This window comes from Octopus bimaculoides, chromosome 3 (assembly GCF_046866305.1).
Source record: "Octopus bimaculoides isolate indiv1 chromosome 3, ASM4686630v1, whole genome shotgun sequence".
Lineage (NCBI taxonomy): Eukaryota > Metazoa > Mollusca > Cephalopoda > Octopoda > Octopodidae > Octopus > Octopus bimaculoides.
The window spans coordinates 31622170-31650145 of NC_142930.1; the positions used below are offsets into that span (position 1 = coordinate 31622170).

The window sequence follows — 27976 nt, forward strand, 5'->3', positions numbered from 1 at the left end:
AATTGCATTTAATTTCAGTTAACCAGTGGTGGTGGTAGGAGGGTGGAGTCCGTGGAGTTTTTATCCGTCGGTTGTGGACGGGTAGGTGGAATCATTGTCGTTGTCGGCGGCGGCGATGACAATGATGACAGCGCAGCTGTCACAGCAACAACACAGTGATGACAGATAATAAAAATCTCGGATGTGTAATCATCAATGATCATCATGATCATCATCATCATCATCATCATCCTTATGATCATCATCATTATCAACATCATCAAAAATCGTACTCATCATAATCTTCATCATCATCATCATCATCATAATGCAAACCAAATAAGACAAGATTTTTTCATTTAATTTCCTCTGCTGCTGTTGCTTTTGTTGCTGTTGGGATTGTGGTTGCTCATGATGTTATATTTCATAAGGAAAAAGCCAGTCATTTCTTAGGGAGAGCATGCTGGATCTGCAGACAGGGTTCCTAAAAGCATAGACAAGAAATAAAGATAAATTACACACATGCATACATATATACATACCTACTTACCGACATACTTATATAAGTGTGTTTGTGTGTGTATGCATACACATGTCAAATATATATATATATATATATATACACACATGTGCACACAAGTAGAAATATAAATATGTACATACAATATATGTGTATACATGTGTACACATACATTAACACATCAATATAGTGTATAATACAGAAAATATACATATATTACATATATGTATGTTTGTATGAGTTTATGTGTGTTCATATCTTTACATATTTATGCATGTGTGTGTGTGTGCACGTGTGTAGTTCCACTTTGAGATATGGCTACACTGAACTGTAGAAGAAAGTGCTTGAGACATCAAGGGTCTAGGGCTCCATTACTATATGTGCTGTGCTTGCTATCAATAAATAAATACTATTGCTTCCAGTGCATTGCTCATAATGATATTAAGATGGCCCGGAGTGCTTGTGTGCATGTTTGTATGTGATTGCTTGCAACAATAAGGAGGTAAAGTGACTCAAGAGAATAAACTTCCATGCCAATATACTTAGTAGATTATGAGACAGTGCTGCTTTTCAACTAATAGAAATATAAATACTCCATTTATGTCTTGTTAAGGACGTATCAATTTCTTTACTGTTGGTGCTGCAAGAAAATGCACCCAGTATACATTCTGTAAAGTGGTTGGCAACTGGAAGGACATCTAGCTGTAGGAACCAAGCCAAATGATATAAATGAACACCAGTCTATGAGAGCAGCAGCTCCCAATAAAAAAATGATTCAGATAGTAAGAACCTGTGCAAATCATGTTAAGATGAAAAGTGGACAGAAACGGTTGCTGGTGACAATTGCTGCAATTCTTTTATAATAATATTTTTTCTAACAAGTTGCCCTTGCTCTTGCTAAATGTTTAACAATGAAGAAAGAATGGGGACTGTTGTTAGTAAGACAGACCAAAGAAAGCAGAATTTTGTGCCTTGTTTAGACACATAAAAATAGCTAAACAAATAAGACTATTAATAATTTTTGAGTACAAATATTAGTAAAATCAACTCCAGCAAAAAACAAAATTAACCCTGAATCAAATATGTAGAATAGAAATGCCAGTCATTTCACCTTCACATCACATTCTACACTTAGAACCTGTTCCTACCAAAGGATATATTTCATTAGTTTTACAGTGAAAAAAAAAACTATTTTCAAAGTGCATTATTATGCAGAATATTTACAAGTGAAATTTCAGTTGTTACAGTGTAAGACACACTCAAAACAAAACATTTGATAAAGAAATATTAATTTTTTTAAGCAACCAACAATTGAAAAATTAAATGGTAAGATGATTAAACTTTGTTATGGTCCTTGAAGAAAGCAATTAATGGAGAGAGAGAGAGAGAGAGGGGGAGAGAGAGGGAGATGGAGGGAGGAGAGAGAGAGAAGGAGAAAATAATTTAATGATTGGTGGATTGTTGGCAGAAATACTAGAAAGTTGGATAAAGGAAACCACTAAATGTAAGAAAAAATGTACTCCTTGTTGAAAAATATTCCTTGTTGATACACACACACACACATACATGCACACATGAACATATATGAATATATATATGTATGCATATATATACATATATATAAACATATACATGTGTATGTATTATTTACAAATGTATATATCTGTGTGTGTGTGTACACACACACATCCATCCACATATATATATATACATACATATATCGTGCGGGTGACACGTAAAAGCACCCACTACACTCTCTGAGTGGTTGGCGTTAGGAAGGGCATCCAGCTGTAGAAACTCTGCCAAATTAGATTGGAGCCTGGTGTAGCCATCCGGTTGCACCAGTCCTCAGTCAAATCGTCCAACCCATGCTAGCATGGAAAGCGGACGTTAAACGATGATGATGATGATGATATGAAATACATATGTATATATATATATGGGGGACACTGCTGACCTCCCCTGTTCGAAGGTTATAAAGGACACAGGTTTCGTGTGTCACATAGCTAGCTAGAGGCGATGGCTTCTTGGAGCTAATTCACGGCAGCTTTCGTCCTAATTTTGGGACTGCCATGTTGGCTTGGCGATAACTATTAATTTCCAGTACCGCTGCCGTAGTCTCCTTTAGAGAGACTTAGAAATATTAATAACTCTCTCTCTCTATATATATATATATATGTACATCCCCAACTCCACAGGCATGGCTGTATGGTAAGAAGCTAGCTTCCCAACCATGTGGTCTTGGGTTCAGTATTACTGAGCAGTGCCTTGGGCAAGTGTTTTCCACTGCAGCCCTAGGCCGACCAAAGCCTTGTGGGTGAGTTTGGCAGACAGAAACTCAAAGAAACCCATTATATCTGTGTGTGTGTCTATGGCATTTGTATTTGTCTTTTACCACCACTTGACAACCAGTGTTGGTTTGTTTACAGCCCTGTAACTTAGTGGTTTGGCAAAAACAAACTGATAGAATAAGTACCTGGCTTAAGAATAAGTACTGGGGCCAATTAACTAAACCTTTCAAGGTGGTGTTCCAGCATGGTCTCAGTCCACTGACTAAAAAAAGTAATAGATATATATATATATATATATATATATATATATATTCAAATATGAATTAGAAGCAGCTCAAGGGATATAAAGAATATTGAACATACATGCACAAGGTATGTGTTTTGCTACTTCATGGGTAAGCTGTATTTACAGGCATAAGAGAATATATAGTCATATAACATATGATAGTGATTTAACTTGCATCGGGCCTTGTTAGGGTATGTGGTGTTGACAAGTCACAATAATGATAAAACATCAATGTCCATCACTCCTGAATGGGATCTAATGCAAGTTATCTTATTTGTCTATGACTTCCAGGTGTTTTAACACCAGATGTATTGATGAGAATATACTCTCTTACACCTGCAAGCGCAACCTACCCATGAACTAGCAAAACACATACCTTGTGTATGTGTGTTCAATAGTGTTTATATATTGAACACACATATATATATATACTGTGTATACTTGTGCAAAAGTTGAATTTTTTAGACCATTTTGTAAGGTCAAATTTATGGGGTCAACTGTTACATGTTTTGAGGGGCTGAAATTCAAGCTAGAATCTGAAGTACCATATCAGCAGCAGAAGCCCAACTGATCTCTAAGTGAATAAAAACAAAAACACAATGAATTACAGTAATGTTACCAATTCTATGCATCAAAACACGTGTCCTAGTAAATAACAAAACCCTTAAACAAGACCACATAGCTCTTATGTGTAGTTACCAGTAAATGTCCATAATGTGGTGTAGAGTTGTTAATCTGGAGCAGGGGTTCCCAAAATGTGTTCTGCAAAACCCCAGGTTTCCCAGAAAGTTATCAGGGGTTCCATGCTTTCAAAAATAATGTCAAAGGATTCTGCAGCAAAAAAAAGTTTGGGAACTACTGATCTAACGATTAACTAAATGTTTTTAGGTTTACTGAAGTCAGTCCTCTGTATGAATTCATACAGTAGTGTTTACTATTGTTCATCAATAGTGTTGTCTGTGAAAAGACAAGCATATGTAAAAAAATGAGTATATGTAAAAAGACGAGCATATGATGCATGTGTTTATTGTGTTCGGAGATGAGGAAAATATAAAGGTCACATGGGAACCACTGATCTAGTAATTAATTGAATGTTTTTAGGCTTATGTACAAATTCAGACAGTCATGCTTTGTTTGGATTCAGACAGTGGGGTTTGCCAGTGTTTGCCAATAGTGCTGTTTGTGAAACATGTTTCTCTCCATGTAAACAATGAGTGTATGATGCATGTGTTTATTGTGCTTCAAGATATATGCAGGCTTGCAGCATATCCTGTGCATACATTTTAGTAATAGTAATGTAGCACCCATCAACAGATGTGTAGTGCATGCAATTAAATGGTGTTTTACTATAAGCATTGAGCATTCCACTTATAGAGCAGGCTACAGTAAGGTAGCCACACAGTTTTGTAACAGTGTTATTTCTACATACAGGATAATACAGTACCTTGGCTCACGAATGTTGTTCTGTTGTTTGTGAAATACTAGGGTTGGCTTTTATATGGAGTGTATGGAAAATTCCCAATTTTTTGGCCCAAAATAGGGGGTTGACTTTTACATGAAATCAACTATTAATCAGGTATATATATATATATATATATATATATATAAATTTAAGGAATGGAGTAAACGCATGTTATAACTGCATACTTTATTCTGACATATGTTTCGAAGAATTACAATTTATGCGATCCATAGGAATCGTCGATGTTAAAAATGTAAACTTCTCCTCAGGGAATGTATGGGAACCATCTTAAACGTAAGACATTATGATACTCGGTCATAATGTCTTACGTTTAAGATGGTTCCCATACATTCCCTGAGGAGAAGTTTACATTTTTAACATCGACAATTCCTATGGATCGCATAAATTGTAATTCTTCGAAACATATGTCGGAATAAAGTATGCAGTTATAACATGCGTTTACTCCATTCCTTAAATTTTTATATATACTCAAATACCCAAAATATCAAGGAGTTTCTGCCTCACTAACAGGAATTACGCCACAGTTATTTTGTGATCTTTGCTACCTTGGTTTCTATTAACCCATTTATTCTATCCGAATTATTATTTATTAGGATTAAATAAATACATATAATTATATAATTATATATATATATATATATATATATATATATATATATATTATATATATATATATATATATATATATATAATATATGTATATATGAATTCATATATTGTCACTTTTTGGGGTATGCTGTTGGTGGTGGTTTGTATGTGATTTTTTCTTGGAATCAGCTATGTTCTAAAATTTATTTTACTAAGTTTCTGCCTAATGAGATGCTTTGTTTTGGAAGATAACATGGATTATGACCCTTCCTCACTTAATCTAAATTTAACATAGCAAAGAAGTTTTCAAGAGTAATAAACAATAACTTCTCTAGAAACCACAAATATAGAAAACTTTTTAAGATTTACAATTTTAAAACCAGTTACAGCTTCACCAACAATATGAAAATTCTTCTATCCAACATTCTACTACACCAAGTTTCAGAATGAATGAAAAAAGATATATGGGTATAATGAACTGTAAATTCAAACAAAATTATTAAAATCATACTGCCTTATAAAAGAAATGTCACAAAACAGCCAAATTTCCTTTGGCAATGGAAAAAAAAGCAAAATAAACTTCAACATAAAAATAGAAAATATTGGAAACAACGTGATCACATCAAAATGCAAATAGTGTGGCCACTATCCAGCTTTTTATTTACAGTTATATGCTTGTGGCTTGTGTGTGTATGTATATATGTGCATGTATGTGTGTGTTTATATTCATGTGTGTGTACATGTATGCCTACATGGAGTTCCTCAAATATAACCATAGCATTTTTAGTTTTTTTTTTAAATTTAGAGACAGACATGGGCACTGAATATGGATGTGTTGTGAAGGTTGGAAAGTAATAAGGAATGTGTAATGTTGGCATGCATGAATAGCAGCACACATATGAGCTGAGAGGATAAAAGGGCATCAGAAGAATCACCTGTCATCTACAAGATAGAAGACTGTACTGGCACAGACATGTAATAGTTGAGTGATGAACTGCCAAACAATTCAAGTTAAGGAAAAGATGAGAGAAGAACAGGAAGTCTGATCTCATGTGCTAGACTTTATAAAAGATTTGACAAGAGGCTGCACTAAGTAGTACCATATTATGCTGAAGTAAACCTATTGAACTAATGCAGCATGTAAAGACGATGTGAAATAATTATGATTATGATATAATAAAATATAACATAATATATTTTTGAGTCATAAAGTCTCATAAAGATGCTACTTATATCTGGATTCGGGAGTGTTGAAAATGGATGAAAGCTAAAAATCATTGTGCATAAAATATTATTCCATCACATCACTTTCAGAAAATCTGGTTCTTACTCTTGACATCAAAGTAACCTGAGGCACATAGAATTATATATGCATCCAAGAGACAATTAAACACCTCAACAGTTTGTCATCTAATATTGAATCAGTTGACACTAACTGATGAAACATGTTATAAGGGTAAATGTTTAACTTACCTAATAACTGAAAAAATTATTTACTAGTTGCTTAATCGACAAAATTACAAGTGAGTGCCATTCCTATTCCAAGGGTTTTCACTATATCAATCCAACAGAGTTACTGTTCTAGACAGATAAGATTTGAAGAAAAAAAAAAGTCTATTGAAAAATAATCACAATGTAGAATAGTAGGGAGAGAGAGAGAGAGAGAGAAAGAGAGAGAGAGAGAGAGAAAGAGAGAGAGAGAGAGAGAGAGAGAGAGAGAGAAAGAGAGAGAGTTAATTTTGAAATTTACAATATGAGACAGAAAACTTGAGAGAATAAAAATGAGGGTTGTAGAAAGGTTCTTCTACAGAGTATATCAGGCAGTTCAGCTTGGTGGACGGAGGTCTTTCCTTTGAAAAGCTGTATGCACAAGAATTGCTGAACCTAGCACTGCAAATTAATAAACTACTCATCACTTTTAAAGATTTGCTACTGATTACCTCAAGCCATGGTACCCATTACAGCCAGGTGGCTTGACCTAATTGAAAGTTGTACTGCTGGTTACTTTCATGTCCATTCTCTCACTAAAAATTAGATATTAGAATAAAATCAGAAATGGGAACGATAAATATAGAAAAAGAAACAAGAATTAAAAGGTCTGATATAAAAGAGATAAGGTGTGTCAGTAGAAAACAGTTAAACTAATGAGGATTCAGGTTCAGCCCTCTCCTCTCAAAAGGAAAAAATGATGTCAAGAAGTACAAAAATCTCCATGCTCTATAGATGTTAAAGAGTAAATATGTTAAGAAAACGAAACAAACAAGAACGAAAAGTTAAGATGAGAGGAGATATGTACCTGTGTTTCAGGATTAGCTTCCTGAGTGACAGAGTCACTGAAATAAGAATCAGAACCATAATATATATGTGTGCATGTACGTATACATATATACATACATGTATTATACACACCCACACAAACACTCACACACAAAGAAATGCAATGTCAAGTCTTGGACCCTCAATACCTTGATGGTGTCATAGGGATACCATTGTGACATAGACATATCTTGGTTACTTTTTGGCCTGCCAGAAGCCATACCTTTCCAGGTCTGACCACAGCTAATTTACTCCAGGAAGAGAGATAGACAGAAAGAGAGGAAGAGAAGAATCAACCCCAAGACAAAACTAACACCTTATTTATCTATTCCAAGAGGATGTAAGGCAACGTTGAATGCAGTGAGATTTGAACTAAGAATGCAGGGAACTAGAACTATTACCATAGAGAATCAATTCAATGCTCTAATAACTCTGCCAATTGGCTATTGTATATATATAGAATATATATATTATATATATATATATATATATATATATATATATATATATATATATATATATATATATATATATATATATATATAGTCCACTCTCCTAAGTGATTGGCATTAGGAAGGGCATCCAACTGTAAAAATCCTGCCAAAACAGTCACAGAAGTCTGATGTAGGCTTCGGCCTGGCCGGCTCTTGTGGTACCATCCCACCCATACTAGCATGGAAGACAGATATTTGATGATGATGATGAAGATAATGATATATATATACTATCGTCATATTTCACTCCATAACTGCTTTCTCTGAAGAGCGGAGGGTTACATAATTGGACTGTTACATAACACTCAGTTGAACTTCAAGTATGAAACCGATAAGTAAGATCGGTCATAATGGATATATAATACTGTACACATTGATTAATATATATATATATGTCAGGCCCATGGATTGGCTCCCATGCCGGTGACACATGCAAAGCACCATTCAAGCATGATTGTAGCCAGCGTCACCTTACCAGCACATGTGCTGGTGGTATGTGAAAAACAACATCTGAGCATGGTCATTGCCAGTGCCGCCAGGCTGGCTCCCATGCAGGTAGTACATAAAAACCCCTTTTGAGCATGAACGTGGCCGTTACCAGAACTGCCCACTACACTCTCAGAGTGGTTGGCATTAGGAAGGGCATCCAGCTGTAGAAACTTTGCCAGACCAGATTGAGCCTCAGTCAAACCGTTTAATCCATGCCAACATGGAAAGCGGACGTTAAACGATGATGATGTCCTTAATCTCTGATCAAACACCACTAGGGTATATAGTCATTATAGACGTATTATAGTCATGCTAATTAGCTCTCTGTGTGTGTGTATGTATGTGTGTGTATGTATATATATATATATATATATATATATATATATATATATATATATATACATACACGCACACACACACACACTTATATATATACATATATGCATATACATATGATTATTTAAATCTGCATATTTTTCTAGGAGTGGCTTCTTCCCCTCAAACTCTATATATCATTTCTTATGTATTTTTATCTTTTTGAAGGTGATCTTTTCCATGCATTTAAAAGCTTGCCCAAATAAACATACTCTTCATTTTGAAGGCTCCGAAGAAGATATAAGGTGATGCACAAGTACTCAGCTCTAAGTACACTGCATTTTGACACGTAAAAGCACCCGCTACACTCTCGGAGTGGTTGGCATTAGGAATGGCATCCAGCTGTAGAAACTCTGCCAAATCAGATTGGAGCCTGGCATAGCCATCTGGTTTGCCAGTCCTCAGTCAAATTGTCCAACCCATACTAGCATGGAAAGCGAACATTAAACGATGATGATGATGATGACAGCTGTAAGCTAATGAAGTTGATTACATAATTCTTGTTGCCTAGTCACTTCGTTAATTTTATATTATGATTTGTACTTGCCTAAGACTTTATTTTGAAGCATATGTATATTAAGTTTCAACAGTAGGTTATTAGTATTACTATGCCTAAGTGAAATCTTTCTTTACACACCCATACACCCACACACAAAGTTATACTTTGGAAGACTCATAACTAATAACAGACACACACAGTTGTTGTCTGTTTACAGTTCTCTCCTTTTTCAAAGCAGTTGTTGTTTGTCTGCATCACCATAGGTACACACAAACATATATTCTTGTGTTGGTAACAACAAAAAGAAGCAAAGTAAACAAATAAACACCAACACATCATTTGCTCACATATTAACTAAAGAAATGTAACAACAGAAAAAAAGCAATTTAAAATCAAGCAATATATAAACTCACTGAAAATATAAACTCACTGAAAAGGATACAGATTGATGTGGTGAAAATCAGTTTTGGGTAATGTTGACAGACAACTACTACTATAGAGAAAGAAGAGAGACAAACAACGAACAATGACTGTAGACTTTTAAGCTGGCTCCTGTGGAGGGCTAATTGAGTCTGAGGCCGAAAACTAAAGAGAGCTAAATAGCATGACTATAATATGTCTATAATGACCATAACCCTAGTGATATTTGATCAGAGATTAAGGACAGATGAGAATTAATTCTGCAATGCAATCATTCTATTGTTCCAGTCCCAAGTTGAATTCTAACTGTTGGCCAATTTATCCCAAAGTTCTGATCTCAACGTAAAATTAATGAAGCGAATGTCATTTATCTCCCCCTTGATCTCTGATATCATCTGACAAATGTCAACCAAGATGGAAGGCGGACATTAAATGATGATGATGATGAAGATGACACACACACATATATATATGGTGGTTGTCTACTCCTTATGCAGAGTTTGACCACCTCCTGTACCTACACCTTAGCACCATCATGGCATCTGATATGGCTTTTTAAACCAGACAATATTCTGAAAAGACACCCACATAGATTGCACATCCGATTTGGACCACCAAGAGCTGCAGATAACTTCTACTTTTTGTGGATCTTAAAATGTCTTTTGAGGCCTCCATTGGATTTGCAAACCTTCTGGCATACACTGCATTCAAAGGTATGCACAGACATATAGGCAGAATAGTTGGTGGAGGTTTGTTTTCCATGCATTCACAGATGAGATTTGATTCTGTGTACTGTTCATGCATTTTAAACTACTTTTTCTGATGAGTTGTAGTGCACCTGAGCACTGTACATGATAAATTCATTTTTATTATATCCTTCCATCTTAAAATAGTATGGTGTGATTTGAGGAAGATTTGACTGCTTTTTTATGCAGATCAAACAACAATTTTATTTCATAGCATAATATCTTACAGGTGAATATTGTGGGCAGATTATGCTCTCAGAAAATCAAGTTTGCAATGCAGGTTTGATCACATTTTTAACCATTTCAATTTACTTAGTCCTTATACCTGATTTCTGATTATTCAATAGTCTGGGGAGAGATGATCCTTGCCAAGCTAACTTGACTTTAATAACTATATGACCAATTAAGGATAAAAAGATATTTTTATCTTATAACCATTGAAAATTAAGAGACTTTCATAAGAATTACCAGCAATTTATCCAAGTATACTTAATAGAACTATTGTAAAGTGATGTTGGAACAATGAGTATGGTGGAATAAGGCTTTGAAATATTTGAGGAAACAATTGTGAACTGAATGTAGAAAGAGAGAGAGAAAGAGAAATTCTTTGCAAATTAAAACTGATACTGCTGACATTAAAAAAGATGATAACCTTTGATAAAATTTCAGTATATTTCTTAATCCTTTTGTTATCATATTTCTATTGGAATATACTGTGATTGTTTCAATTCAGTTTGAAAACAATGAAGAATTTAGTAAATTAAACTTGTCATTACTAAGCTGGTGTCTTAAACATAAATTAACTTGAAATTTTGATGGATGGCTTAAATTTAAATCCCTTTAAACAAAGTTTGCATGATAAAACAAGGGACAGTCTCAGGCAGGTTGGTATCAAAAGGGATAACTAGAATGGGAAAGAAGCTGAAAATTACAAACTACACATAAAGTACCTAAGAAAAAGAACAGTAGAAAGGGAGTCACCCAAAAGATTTTAGGAAGATTTTCAGAAGAATGCTTTAAGATTACTTATGATTATGTCGCATTTAGACTTTTATAATATGTCGCATTTAGACTTTTATAATATTTCCATCTCTAAAGAGACACTTTTATGCTAATTGGAAATTAATGAAGAAAGAGTTAAAGTACCTTTGTTTACGATGATGTAAATACATTGATGACAGAGGTATAAGAAATTGAACTATTTAAAAAGTATTTACATAGATGTATATTTGATGCTGTAAGCTTCACTACTTATTTACATCATGCATCCTCATCATAGTTAACAAATAGATACAATTCTATTTCATATATTAGGTTATTTTATTTTTGTATAATAAATGACACACACACACACACACACACACACAAGTATTAATTAAAAATTTTCTGAGATTCTAGATGTCAAGCATCATGTGTGCATAATTACCAGAAAATTAACATTAAAGAATATAGAAATAGCATAGACCAAATTTCTTTTATTTTTATATGTTATGAAGTTTTAATATTAATAATTGGTATAACCATTAACCTTATACACTGTAAGTTAAAGGGAAGCACTTAGAGAGCCAAACTGGCAACAAGGTTTTGATTCCCAGTTATGGTTATTTCATGTGTATTGTTAAGGCTCTACAGAAAGTATGAATATTAAAACATATAATCTCCCTTACTCTTTAATTTTGATACCACATTCCTATGTATGAAATCAACAATTGGTATATATATAGTTAAGGTCAGCAATATACATGCTTACACACACACAACATACCCACACACATATGCCAAGAACAGAGTCTCTTTACATTTGTTTGTTCCTTCTAGAAATAATAGCCAGATCTTCCTCAAGTTACATTTATCATATATATCATACTTAAAGATATTGTATAAACACATACACAATACAGAGTTAACATTTTACATAAGTGTATGCTTGAAATATTTTAGATGCTCTCCAAAAAACACAACAGTAACTCAAAAGTAAAACATATTTTACCATTCTGTCATCCATGGAATCATGATAATCATCTATAAATTCTGGATGAGGCAAATGGGGTTGCCTTCGTAACCGGTGAGTAGGAGTGGCACTTCTTGAAAATTGATTTAAATCTTTCATTTCGTGGCCTTTGTAGCCACCTAAACGCTGGTCAATATAAGATGGGTGAATACCACCATGGACTGATGATCGGATGAGGTCATGTGCTGCACGATCAAGTTCTTCTTGTGACATACCACCACCAGCTTCTTTGATTTCTTGTTGTAAATACTTTACGTCTACGTATTTCCGGAGACCTTCTTCTTCAAGTACCTGAAAAAGAAAATAAATGAAACTAAAATAAGGGAAGTAAAAGATGTGTCCAGCTGTAGAAACTTTGCCAGATCAGATTGAGCTTGGTGCAGCCTTCTGGCTCACCAATCCTCAGGCAAACCATCCAACCCATGCCAGCATGGAAAGCAGACGTTAAATGATGGCAATGACGATGATGTTTGATAATGTCAATAAATGTCACAGCAAACATAACAGACCATTTGGATTGGAATCTTCCTGCCAGACCATCACATTGCAGAATGTGCTGATGAAGCCCTTTCCACATTCCAACAATTCTACTGTGCCACAAGTTTCACTTATATTTCCCCACACTCTTCTATCTGTTTATACAATGGCTTACTTGCTGTCCTTCCAAACAACAAGCTGAACATCAATTACATCAGTTTTAGCAAGCTGTAAAGATCACGAGCATTGTTTCTTTTCATCCAATTAATATATTAAAGATATAATATGTCAACAGCCATCAAAATTTGCAATGACACGCATTGAAGCAAGATAATATTTGAACAAGGGAAGATAAATTTGATTATTGTTTTTAAAAACATATATAAAATCTCTCTGCATGAGCTAAAGCTGCTAAGACTTAGAAATGATGGATTAACACAAACAGTATTTCATTATATTGTGGGTATGGAAAGGCAGTGAACTGGCAGAATAGTTAGCACATCAGGCAAAATACAAAGGATCATTTTCAAATATGAGACAGTGAAACAGAGTTGATCAACAGATATGATTGGGAGTTACTGATTCAAAGAGTAAATACTGCAGTTTAACCCTTTATTAATTTAAACCAGCTGTATCTGGCCTAAATAATTTACATGTTTTATGTTCAAACCAGCCATGTCTAACCTCTCACGAGAGAGAGAGAGAAAAAGAGAAAGAGGGAGAAAGAGAGAGAGAGAGAGAGAGAAAGAGAGAGAGAGAGAGACAAATAGAAAATGGTGAAAGAGGGAGGGGTAGAGACAATGTAATCTGAATGCTAAAGGGTTAAAGAGTGTAGCATCAGCTTAATGTCTCAAAATTAAATTCAAAGGAAAACACTTCAGCTTAGAAAAGTAAAACTGATTTTAATATTAATTGTAGAAAGAAAACAATATGGAATACTGACATATCATTGTAATACTTACTTTTTCAACCAAACTCTCAGCACTGCCACGTTCAAAACCATACTTTGATCTACTGAGAACATGTGTGGGAATCACTAATGGACCACGCTCGTAGGCACGGTATGGGATAGCACTGTCAGTTCCTTCAGGGTAATCACCAGACCTAGGATGTCTGCGAAGGTGTTCGTCATCTTTAGATTTTGCAAAGGACATGAAAAGGTAGGGGAAACGGAAAAAAGAAAAAGAAAAATTAATAAAAGAAAGCTTCATTAATGCATATGTGGTTGCATATATGTGAGTGAATGAAATTATAATACATATAACCATATATTTTGAAGGAAGTACATACAAAATGAAAGTACAGAGGTTGTATAAACATATGTAGGTAATGTGATTTTACATATGCATACGCATATGTTTACATTGCACACATGTGTGTATGTGCGTGTATACATATATATATATATATACACACACACACATACATATGTATGTATTATATACATACACATATATGTATGTATACACACACACATATATATACACACATGAATATAGATATACGTATGTATGTGTGTGTGTGTGTATATATATATATATATATATATGTATATATATATATTTATTTATATATGTGTGCATATATATATATATATATATATATATATATATTTATATATGTGTGCATATATATATATATATATATATATATATATATATTTATTTATATATGTGTGCATATATATATATATATATATATATATATATATATATATATATATGTATATATATATATTATATTAGGAAATGTCAAAATCCGAACTTACAAGGATATTCAATTTAATAACATCAAATTGAATTTTATAATGAAAGATATATTAATAATTTAGAGAAGAACCACCAAGATGAAGTTCAAACAATGAAGGAGATCAGACACCATCAAGAAAAACGTACTCTTCAAAATACTGATTTAAAACACTATAAAATCTAAAAGAAAATTTATAATCCATAAAATCTATAAAATATTAGATTAAAAATTTAGTTCAGTTTAGTAAATTTATAAAAACAAAAGTGAATAATAGACTACACGCATTTCGTGACCATATAATAGTGGAAAAGATCTGTGCAATTTACAATAAATCGATCAAGATAGGTTCCACTCAGAATGAGGACACTCTTCAGGTCTGTAAATTCAAAAAACGTATCCTAATATTTAAAAATACAAATAAAATAGGAAAAAGTAAAAATATCTGTATGTTTAGGAAAGCAATTATTAGTACAATACATAAAATGTCAAGGTTTTATAATAATAATCATCTGTCAAGTTAAAGGCATAATTCGTCTAATGAAGAAATACTTTCTGTGGATTAAGAATAGGAAAACATATAAAAAGATAGTGTTAACTATTAAATGAATTCGGACGTTCAACAGTATTAATAAAAAGAACAGCATCACTTATCTTATCAAAGATTTCTTATTGTAATAGTAATATTTCGGTGAAATTATGCGTCTCTGAGTAGTTTGTTTATTTTTATTCAAACTATGTATTTTTCACAAAACCTACACACTAACTAAACTTTATTCTCTTCTATGAAGTCATTACTATAGCAAGTATTATAAAATAAGGTTTATATAAACCTTTTATTCGAACTATGTATTAATCACAAAACCTTCGCAACTAACTAAACTTTATTCCCTTCTACAAAGTCATTACTAAAGCAAATATTTTAAAATAAGGTTTGTATGAACATTATCTAAACTTATTATATAAAAAGTTAAGTTTATGTCTACAATTAATTTTGCGTTCATCTTGGGAATTTATCAATTTTTTATTATTAGTAAATAGTATCTCCTTAAACTCATTAGTGCATAAAGAGCAGAATTTACTGCCTATTCGATAAGAGTTTGCCTTGCAAACTATTTCACATTTTAAATTGTATTTAATTCCTTTCAATTTCAGCTCCCATATGTATTTACTAAGGCCAGTGGAATTAATTAAGTTTCTATTCTTAAAAGAATGCATATGTTGAGCCACTCGTGATTTGATTTGGTTAGAGGTTGAGCCTATGTAAATCGCGCTTAGACTATATGTATTCAGATAATAAAAAATTACATTAAATTTTTAATCTAATATTTTATAGATTTTATGGATTATGAATTTTCTTTTAGGTTTTATAGGTTTTAAAATTAGTATTTTGAAAAGTATGTTTTTCTTGATGGTGTCTGATCTCCTTCATCGTTTGAATTGCATCTTGGTGGTTCTTCTCTAAATTATTAATATATATATATACATATATATATATATATATATATATATATATATATATATATATATATATTTGTTATAACTGTAATCCAACAGGGCACAATATATAACCTTTACATATAACATTTAGCAATTTATATGCACCATTTCACTGAAAGACATACAACTGGAAAATATATTTATTTTACTTCAGATTATCATAAGGTACAGATGTACAAGCTCTAATATTTATACAGTACATATGATGCTTAAATAAATTAAATAAGAAGTGAAGAATAAGAATGATTAATCAAATATTTCATTCTTTACTTATGTTTGAATAATGCAATTTGGGGAGTACATTATTTTCTTCATAGAAATAAATGCAAAATAATCAGTGAGTATTTATATATCAGCAAGTACTGAAAAAAACTGTATAACATATGATCTTGTCCAAAGACGCTATAGATATTGTATTGAAGGTAAATGAAAAAAATTTTGCATCTTAGTCGCTCTCTAGCTGACAACACCTTTGGCTTACTTTTTGAATAAGACAATGTGTCTTTACTATATTTTCAGCACTTCTTGATATGTAAAAACTCTGATTTCTTGTATTTGCTTGCCTTCTGAAGAAACGGTACTCCAAAAATTGTAGTGGTGAAACATATGCAGAGGATAAAATATTTAATTATCTTTTCATTTAATCATTATATATGTGTGTGTGTGTTGATGTGTATATACATATATATATATATATATATGTATATATATATATATATATATATATGTATATATATATATATATATGTATATATATATATATATATATCATCGTCATCATTCCATGCTTGTAATAATCATAAAAATAATCGATTAAGTAGAAAACAGGTATGGTATTCAATGCTTCATAAATCATATTTGTATTTCAGCAAAATGTTGAGACACAGATGAGGTGAAGCACAAGATTGCATAATGTTTTCGCAACTGTTATGTATTTATTACTGTATTTTTGCTGAAATGTGTATTTGTTACCTAAAGCACTGAATACCATAATTGTTTTCTGCTTAATTATTATTATTTCTATTATTAAGCTTCTTTTCTGCATATTATCCTATCCTGGGGTTGATGCTCTGTCATACTACACTAGAGAGAAGTGTGGAACCCACAACTGAATCCGATGTTTAGTTATATGTTGCACTTCACAGTGCCTTTGTGTGTGTGTATCATCCAATATATGTGACTGAATAAGTACCAGCCTACCAGCTCAATGCTGATGCAGTTCTCTCATCCTTCAACTATCAATTGATGTTCCACTGGGTCATATATATACACAAACATATATACATATAAAACCATAGCTCACTTGCAAACAACCATGATCGGGTTGATTGTACCATACTTTCAATACCTGTTTTTTGGCGTCTATGTTGTTTTGAGCAGACAGTCTCTCAAACATCCCACCTATGATCCAGTGGAACATTGAATGCCAGCTGAAGGGTACTTACTCATTCACATATATGGGATGATATACATATATATATAATACACAAACAAATGCATAAACGTATTTATATATATAGACACACAAATGTGTGAATACATATGTATGGCTGTCTGTCTGTAAGTATGTATGCATGCAGGCACACATGTATATATTTATATACTATTCTTTGTACCTGTATGTGTATCTCTACAGATATGTGTAGACATAAGGACATGTATGAATATATATGTGTGTCAGTTCTTATCTCTCTGTACATGTGTATACATGTGCAAGAATTTATTCCAGTTAATATATATATATATATATATATATATATATATATAGATATGCAGGGCAGGGAATCATCAATTAGTAATAAAATTAATAATTAACAATTCTGCCGGGTAGCTCAGTATGAAAAAACCTTCTTCGGTAAAAAATTTATAATCATAAATATATAGGGATTGACAGTAATCTGCTTCTCCAACATACTGAGAATTCAGAAATAGCAGTCAAAGAACTACTGATTTCAAAACTACAAATTATTACTATCGCTATCAATCTGGAGTAATAATTTGTAGTTTTGAAATCAGTAGTTCTTTGACTGCTATTTCTGAATTCTCAGTATGTTGGAGAAGCAGGTTACTGTCAATCCCTATATATTTATGATTATATATATATATATATATATATATATATATATATAGGTATTAGTCTCCAGGTGGAGTTTTTCACTCGCCAACCTGTATTATATTACATATTGTTCTGAATGTAATCAACTCTATGTATTCAGATGCTTTCTGCAACAAACAGACACTTTATTTCAATCACATTGAGGAAACTATAGTTTGTTGCTCAAGCATTCAGCTTTGAGGGCAATGTTTCTAAAGGTCATGAAAGTGATTATGTAACTCTTGTCCTTTTGTCATTCATTAATTGATATTACTCTGTGTGTGTGTGCGTGTGTGTGTGTGTGTGTGTATGTGCGCATGCACGCGTGTATGTGTGCGTGTGTGTGTATGTGTGCATGCATGTGACATATATGTATGTGTATACATGCAAGCACACACACACACACATCTTTTATGTTTTACTTGTTTCAGTCATTGGACTGTGGCCATCGTGCTGGGGACACTACCTTGAATGTTTTTTTTTTTAGTCAAATAAATTGACCCCAGTACTCATTTAAAAATGTCTGGTACTTCTATCAAACTTTTTTGCTGAACTACTAAGTTATAGGCATGAAAAACAAACCAACATCAGTTGTCAAGTGGTGGTGGGGGACAAACATAAACACAAAGACATACAGATATATGCATATAAATTTACAATGTGCTTCCTTCAGTTTCTGTCTACCAAATTCAAGGTAAATGAGCAAACAAATGAATCTCAACAGATGTCGTGGCAATGAAAAGTATTTATTAACAGGTTGACTCAACCCCACGTTACTGAAATTTTTGTATGAGCAGATAAGTGTCTACATCAGGTATGGGCAACCTTTTTTGATTAGTGGGATGCATGAGACATGGCTTGTCATCAAGCAGGACACACATGCAAAAAAAAAAAATCAAAGTTATCTTTTGTTGGTGTGTCATTCAGAAAGTCCCATGAGCTGCATGCAGCCTGCAGTTTGTCCATGACTGGTCTACATAATTAGAAGTATGTGATCAAAAGCAAGGTTTCCAACAGAGGATGTTTGTTATGGCCTCAATTGGTCAGTTCAAGTCACATTAATAGATTAAAAAACAATAACAAGTAATTTTATTTATGTTCCCATGTGGTTGGAGAGATAGTTTAGTGGTGTCTGGTTGTTTATAATCAGAAGGATTTCACAATACAGTTTCCATTCCTCCAAATAGGAATTGAACTTGTGTTCTATGGTGTCAGGTTAGGTATCTAATGGTGTGTCATGCATGGATCTGAAGTTAGTTACTGGTAGGCCATGATGATGCTATGTAGAAGTGTAATAGTCTTTGTATGATTAAGTAGGGATTGTTTATCCTGATACTGTAGATGGGCCAGCTAAGGTTAAGGTGGTCTTTCCAGGATACCAGTGACTAATGGTTAGAAGTTTATTAACAAGGTATATCTTTAGTGACAACAATACAGAGGCAAAATTGAAAAATACAACGCTAGGTCAGTAAGGAGGGGGTTGGTAAGAAGGATGCTCCATGTAATGTTGGGTCCAAGAGTCTCCAGATGAAGCTGGACAAGAGAGTGGAGTTTTCTCTCTCCTTGCACCTGAAGGGGTGCATATATTGTGTAAATCTTGCTTCACATCATTGACTGTTAGGTCTATGTAGTGTCTTGTGATGCCATTGGATGATGTGAGGGTAGCTCTGTATACCACAACTTTGAAAGTTAAAAATTATTCTAGTGAATTGTTAGTATGATATTGGCAGTTATAAGCTGGAGTATGGGGTGGAGTCTTGGTAGGTCTATGTTTGTTTCTGTTGTAGTGTGAAAAATTAGAAGTAATATTATCTTAGTATGAATAGCTAATCTTAATGTTATGGGCAATAAAGACATTATAAAACTTATGGATATTTGAGAAATACTGTCTAATTAGGAACTGGAAGCTTTTAGCTATATTAGTTGTTACATCTAGGTTGAATAGAGAATTGAGCCAGATTAGACTTCTCTTTCTAACTATCTTTAGTTTCTGCAGTGGGACATCCTTAATATACTCTAAATTATCAGTGAGCCCACTCTTTGCTTATGTCTCATTATAATAGGGTATGCTGAAAAATTGAAGATTTTTCTATCGATACCTGTGACTAAGTTTCTTATTAGAGCTGGTGGGGTTGGAGTTCCTCAGCATGTAAACTTAGACTTCAGGATAGACAAATACTATCCCTACAGAAAATCTATAAACATGTTTTCTGCAGGGATAGTACCTATCTTGAAGTCTAGGATAATATTTAGTTAAATTGGCAGTAACAGTTATCTCAGGTTGAGCTTTTTGGAGATGCTTATAAAATTCTTCCTGAATTCCTTCAGAGTGTGGCTGCTCACATTACTTGCGATTGCCAGGCCATTGTATAGGGTTAAGCTGTGAGAGTACATTATTTTCTGAAGTATTCAGAATAAATATCTTGACAAAGTGAACCTACAAGCTGAACTACAATACCACAGCACAAGTTGATGACAGCAGCACAGTATTCCTGCTATATCAATCCAGTTGTCCTTCTGGTATCAAAATTGATAACATCAAGAGTATACTGACAATGCCTATCTCACTCTCAGAAGGGTTAATTAGCCTGTATTTAGGATTAGATAGAAAATTGTATTTGTGGTCCTTAAAAAAGTAATATATGGAAAGTCCATACATGATGGTCCACATAATCTATTTTTAGGAGAGTGGTTAGTTTCTTTGCTTCCATCTTTGTGTTGCTGTATGTTGGAATGTTGGTTTCATTGTATGTTCTGGTGATGGCATTAGAAAAATGATGTTGGAGATAGTTAAAGTACTGATGGTGCTGATGAAGTGTCTATGATTATAGAGAATGAAGAAGGTACAATCGGGTATGGTAATGAAGTGGAATTTCATGACCCAATGATGAAGGTGGTGTGGATGAGAGTGATGGAGATAGAAATGAGATTGTGCCAAAGTAGATTATGATAGTGAAGTAGGTGATAGTGGTGGTTCTGCAAGTGGCAAAGGCAGTGACAAAAGGCACAATCTCCAATCATCCTTATCACATCCACCACCACCACCACCATTTCATTACATACCCACTTCTCTCTTCACCATCAATCACCATAGATGTAGCATCAGGAGCATCATTACCATTACTATCTCCAGCATTGTTTACATCACCACCACCACTACCCTATTTCCACTATCATTTCTATCAGTATTGACATCATCATCACTATCACCATCTACTTCATATGCACCATCATTTCCATTAGCTCAAACACCGCAATCACTTATATTGGTTTCAAATTTTGGCACAAGGCTAGCAATTTTGGTACAGGCGGTAAGTTAATTACATCAGCCTCAGTGCTCAACTGATACTTATTTTATTGACCCTGAAAGGGTGAAAAGGCAAAGTCAACCTGGGAAGAATTTGAACCCAGAACATAAAGACAGATGAAGTGCTGTTAAGCACTTTGCTCAGTATGCAAACAATTCTGCCAGTTTGCCACCTTCCTACAATCACCTATATGACCACTGTCTACATTCACCACACTTAACACCATCGCTATTGGATCTACATCTACCATTTTCTTCACCACCATCTTGAATTAGCACCACAACCACCACTCTTTACTTTATGATCATCATCCAACTTTGTTTAAGCATTGATCACCACTCCTACTTCTACCACCATCATTATCATCATTACTTCATATCAATCCCTCTTCATCATCCACTACCAACCACCTTAACACCATCACTGCCTTTTTTTATTATCTTCTGCATTATTGACACCATCATCACCACCATTAACATATCCAGTACCAACACAATACCATTACATCATCAGCAGCAGCACAACCATGACACTTCCACATACCCTCCCTATATACCCAACATCTTGTACCAACTAACATAACTTATCTTTCTGCCCTTTTGTCTAAATTTCTGCATGTTTCTGTTTTCACCTTATAATTTAGTCCCTGATGTGCCTCCAGGTAAAACAAAATGTATTTTGTCAGACACTCAGGACACACACACACACACTGAGAGAGAATTGAGAAGAAAGGCTGCAGCCTTAATAGAGATGCTTGCTACTCAGCAGCTCTCACATAACTATGGTTGTTGTTGTAAGTGCTGAAATAAAGGAATGACTTGACTAAACATAAACTAAAGATGATGGTAAAAGCTGGAATCTAAGAAACCGATGAAGGTCTAAGATGGCCAGAATAGTAATAAAATTCAAAAGGGTTTATAGATGTCAATAAGTTTGGTAGCCATGCAAAATAAATAAGTCTGACATTTTAGAGATATGGACACAATTCCCTGAATGGTCCTGTGTCCATATCAGAAGAAAAACTAAGAGAGAGAGAGAGAGAGAGAGAGACAGACAGACAGAGAGAGAAAGAGAGGCTCAAATAAAAAGTAACTTTTTGGATACAAATCTTTCAGTTGACCTCTGTCAGAAATGTCAGAGTTATGGCAATCAGATTTATTGGCACCTACAAAATCTTTTATATTTTATCAATAATGATAAATGGCTAAAGAAATACTCATCTGCTAAAGCCTAAACACATAAAAACCCAAACCAAAGGACATGCATTTGTTTGAAAGTCTTTACTCTTCAACATGCTTTTGTAAGAAAAAACCCATACAACTATATATGGCAGAGATCTATATAAGATCAAGCTATATAGCTATACATATGAATACTTACATATATCAGTCTTCAATAATTTTGTTGTTGTAATAGTAGTAGCAGATAATGATGACATTTAGACAAAAATAATGATAAGTAACAACTTCTGATTTAACTACTATGTGCTAACATACTACTATACAATAGCTATAACTAACACATGCATTATAGTACACTGAAACAGCTCTATGTAAATATAGATGCTGACATCTACTATTATTAATTAATACATGCAACAAGGGTAGGAGACCTGAAGATTTACAGGTCAGAGTGAAGTACCTGACTGGTAACCTAATGGTATAAAGACTTATGACTTAGGAGACTACTCTTCTGAACTGAAGCTATATTCATGATCTGATTTAACTTTCAACTGAACTCATATTTCTTAAATTGGTAATCTATACACTCGTAGGTTCTTTTAGTCTGTATAGATTAAACCAAACTTAAGAGTGTACAGACTAAAATAATTTACAAATTGATATTTCATAACAATGTATATGATAATTGACTTATTTAAAAAGACGGTATTCCTTTATAATATCATTGGAGAGAGAGAGGGGGGGGGGCAAGGAAATCAAAGATTACAGAGAAGGGAGTTGAAGAGAGAGGTTATAAAAATGAGAGTAGTGTAGACCTATACCTCTAACAAGGAATAGCAGTCCAAGTTGAGTAAAATTGGAGGAAATAGTGAGTTGTAGAAGTGATTCCTGTTATAACAGCACATAATTTAAATGAAGCATAGCATTTAAGTGTCCATATTGACCAGTGCCATTCTATCATGGAAAATGGCATACACACATCACAAATAACTTTAACAATACATATGTTCACCAGTGAAAAAGAATGAAACAGTCATAAGTTTCAGTGACAAAAAAATTTAAATATTATAAACCCAGCCCATTTCAGGGTTCATAGAATTGGAGTTTATCATGATTTTAAACTGTTCTAAGAAGATGGAAGGCATATTACTACAATCTGAATAGAATGCTAATCTATCCTAGGTTGGTTTTCTCAAGCAGTTGCTCAGACATTTAAAATCCAGAACATGATCCATCACATGTAGTTATTTTGTTGAAAAGGCCCTCCTCCCACATACAGTTTATTACATCAATCGATTATTTACTTGAATTAATCAAAATTGTTACTAATTCATGACATCAAATTGACTATTTGCAAAATGGTATAGGTTTTTAAAATTTAGACGTTAGCATATTGCTGCAATTGGAATATTTTACAACTGCTTTGAAGCCCCCGATGCTGAAGAACAGGGTGAGCTGCTACCAGCGTACCCTGAAAGGTCATGCCAGGGTCGAGTTCGAAGATGAGGTAGAGAGATGGATCAAGGAAGGAGTCCTTATCCTGTGGAAGGAGGAGATGGCAAGCAGAGTGCTACCTCTGATGGCGGTGGTGCAGCCGACGAAGGGAAAAGTCAGACTGGTGCTAGACTTTAGAGAATTGAATGACCATATACCATGCCGCACAGGAGGTGAGGTGACAGACGTTTGCAGCGAGATGTTATGTGTGTGGAGACAGTTGACCAAGGCAGCGATGATTGTCGACTTGAAGTTGGCATATTTGCAGCTCCGTGTGAGTGCCAAACTGTGGCAATATCAGCTGGTGCGGTACAAGGGCCGGACATACTGTTTAACCAGGCTGGGTTTCAGACTGAATTCTGCTCCGAAAATCATGGTGGCATTGTGCCTCTGTTCATCTTCCCACAAGGCCTCAGACTCAACACAGAGGCCTATATAAAATGCCTGGAAGAGGTAGTGCTGCTAGTGAGACATGTGGAGAAGTTCGGGCTGATTGTGAAGCCACTGGAGTTGATGGCAGTGGGGAGCTGCACTGGGGCTGAAGCTGCGCTGGGGTGAGTTGGTGTTCCGGAGAAGAAATGAAATCCCAGAGCTGAGTTCCAGCGTCAGCAGGATAGAGCTGTTCTCGGTGTGTGGGAAGTTGGTTGGTCACTACCCTATCGCTTGATGGCTACGCAAAGCATGCAGTTACACCAAGAGACGAGCAGAGGGGGAAGAGTTGGGGTAACAAGGTAGGAGAGGAGACAGTGGCAATGATGCGGGAAATCCTAGAGAGGATGAGAGTGGAAGACCAGGTCAGTAGGAACTGGTATGTGCCCAAGAGAGAATGCGGGACAGTTTGGTGTGATACTAGCAGTATAGTGACAGGGGTTGTGTTGGAGATCGAAGGCGCTGAGGTGGAGGACACAGCCTGGCTTTGGAAAGTAGACGACTTTAACCACATCAATGTTGCCGAATTAGACGCAGTGCTGAAGGGGATGAACTTGGCTTTGAAATGGGGGCTGTGCTCAATTGAAATCCGGATGGATTTGGCCACTGTGCTCGGCTGGGTAGGATCAGTGATCACTGTTGAGAGGAGAGTTTGGACGAAAGGTGTCGTGGAGATGTTGGTGAAGTGCCGCCTAGGAGTTCTATGAAAGCTGATTGCTGAGTTCAGACTGAAGCTGAACGTGGTTTTTGTGCCTTCGGAGAGAAACAGGGCAGATGCACTGACCAGGGTGAAAAGGGCGTGGTTGGAGGAGGCAAAGAAGGGGATAGCTGCGGTGTGTCGGTTGGATGACTCCGAACTGAAGAGACTACATGCTATGCATCACTTGGGGGTGGATAGGACCCTGTATCTCATGAAGATGATTGATGCTGACGTCACTAGGAGAAGCATCTGGAAAGTGGTCGGGAGCTGTGACAGGTGTCAGTCCATTGACCCTGCTCCATGTGGGCATGAGTAAGGAAATCTTTCAGTGGAGCACAACTGGAAGAGACTAGCTGCGAATGTGACACACTACTGTCAGGGAATGTATCTCTCCATGGTCGACTGCAGGCTGGGCTGGATAGCCATTTGGAGGGAGTTGAGGATGAGCATTGCTGACGAGATTGCGAAGATTTTGAACAGGATATTTTCAGAGAGGGGTCCTGTGGAAGAACTGCTAATGGACAAGGGGCGGTGTTTCATTCGGAAGTGTTGAGGGATATGCTCGACTGGTGGAAAGTGCGTTGCTTGTTCAGAACAACGTATAGGCCGAACGGTAACGGAATTGTAGAGAGGTATCATTGGACAATCAAGGTCATGGTGGAAAGAGGGCACATTTCATCGCTGGAAGCAGTTTTCTGGTATAACATGTCTCCCCGATCCGGACAAGCTGAAGAATCTGTGCCACACAGAGCAGTATTTAAATACGAATAGAGGCAGCCCAGTAAAGTGCCGGAGTGCCACAAAGAAGAGAAGAAACCCACCTGCGTGAAAATAGGGGAGGAAGTTTGGGTTAAGCCACTGATGGTGCGCTGTACATCTCAATGGAGCAGAGGAACGGTGACAGCGGTCAATTCCAGAAACAACGTCTCCATGGATGGAATGTCGCATCACATTTTGACCTTTGCAGGATTGTTGCTTCATCGGATGACGATTGTGGAGAGGAGGAGAATGAGGTACCTAGCTTGAGGAGATCTCGACGCGTAAGGCGCCCACCTGGTTGGATGGTGGACTTCGATGTGGAGTAAGGGGGAAGTGATCTTTAAGATCAGGGTGGCGTGTGGGATGATATCAGCAGCCGGGGAGCTGACCAGAAGAGGATGGGCACACAGGTGACATGCACACAGGTGGGGGGACGAATGCACCCTTTCCGATCAGGGAAGCCATGAGTGCAGGATGTGTCAGTGCTTCGACAAGGTGAGGGATAGCAGCCGCTATTTTTAGCGTTTCAGGACAGGCCACGTGGAAGGGTACATTACCACCCGACAGGTCTGCGTCAACAAAGAGAAAGTAGGTGTCTTACTTCTAATCTCCCGCATTCGCTACAAAACTCATGGGCCTCATTATACTATGGTACTGTCCAGTTGAATAGTTCTTTGATGACAGATTAAAGATTCTTCTGTTCACACTTATTACAATTTTTTGAACACTAGGCAGTGGGAGTTGACAGGATCCTATGGTAACGTGAGTTTCTTATTTTGCTTCCTAAAAGGTTTAAAAGAATCAGTACTAAGGTCTAGAGTGATGCCTAGAAAATTACTTTAAGGTTAGTATCTAAGGTTAGGGATCTAAACATCTCTATAATGTCTTTTCTCAACCTATCTAATATGTATCCATTAGAGATGGCTAGAGTGTCATCCATATTTAGACAAAAACTAGTGGAGGTGAATGTTTTAAAAACATTCACAACATATAGTCTAGTGAGATAATAGATGCCTATGTTATTGACTGAGCCTATACTCACATTAATATTACCCTCTAGGTGTGACTTTTTGAACCAAGTTTTTCGCCAAAGAACAAATTTTTTGTAGTATGGAATGTGACCTCTAAGTCTCTGTCACTTATAGGAGTACATAGCATAGTGGAGCACCTTGGTGAGTAAGTCTTGGGTATCTGGTATCAAAGAGTAAAACTGAGGATATCAAACAGAGTGAACCTTGTATATTTTTGAGTCAAGAGATAACCTAGTAGGTGTTACTTCAATAGGCAAGGTTAGAGGATTTCCAAATGCTAATGTTATGTATAAATATTTTCTTACTGATGAGTCCTGTTTCTGATTTGGTGGTTTATTAATCTACATTTAGAGTTGGCTGTAAACTTACTTTAATGGTCCTTCATGGTGATTAAAGCATTGCATTTAGATAGTATTTCCAGTTTGCTGTTAAATCTAAGCTTAAATTTGTGTTTAGTATCAGCATTTACATTGTTGCCATTTTGGAGCTTAGAATAATTTTAGGTAATATTGTAGAAGTCAGTTTCCATATGAAGTAGAAATGAAATCATCTCTACCAACTCAAATGTATAATTGGAAGCAAATAATTGGTAACAACATAGGAATGGTAGAAATCAAGTTCAAATAGTGATATGCTAACCACACTGCTTCCATCACTGACATGAGAAAATAACAGCTTTGTCTAATTAAATATGATGGCAAAAGGAGAATATCAACAATCAAATAAAATAGAAAAACTGAGATAATGTCAGCTTTGTGG

General features: G+C 35.1%; 1 protein-coding gene across 2 annotated transcripts in view; it reads right to left on the reverse strand.

Moving 5' to 3' along the window:
- Positions 1–361: 361 nt before the first annotated feature.
- The window catches only part of LOC106872359 (muscle calcium channel subunit alpha-1-like), a 437934-nt gene continuing 410319 nt past the window's right edge, over positions 362–27976 (reverse strand). Inside the window, exons 43-46 of one of the 2 annotated variants that reach the window (XM_089348769.1) lie at positions 13937–14106; positions 12477–12788; positions 7444–7480; positions 362–463 (exon numbers count right to left, since the gene is read on the reverse strand). In XM_089348769.1, the coding sequence (XP_089204895.1) occupies positions 7478–7480; positions 12477–12788; positions 13937–14106 (485 nt within the window). In that variant the 3' untranslated portion in view covers positions 362–463; positions 7444–7477. The remainder of the gene's footprint in view (positions 464–7443; positions 7481–12476; positions 12789–13936; positions 14107–27976) is intronic. The other variant, XM_089348768.1, reaches the window with a different exon arrangement.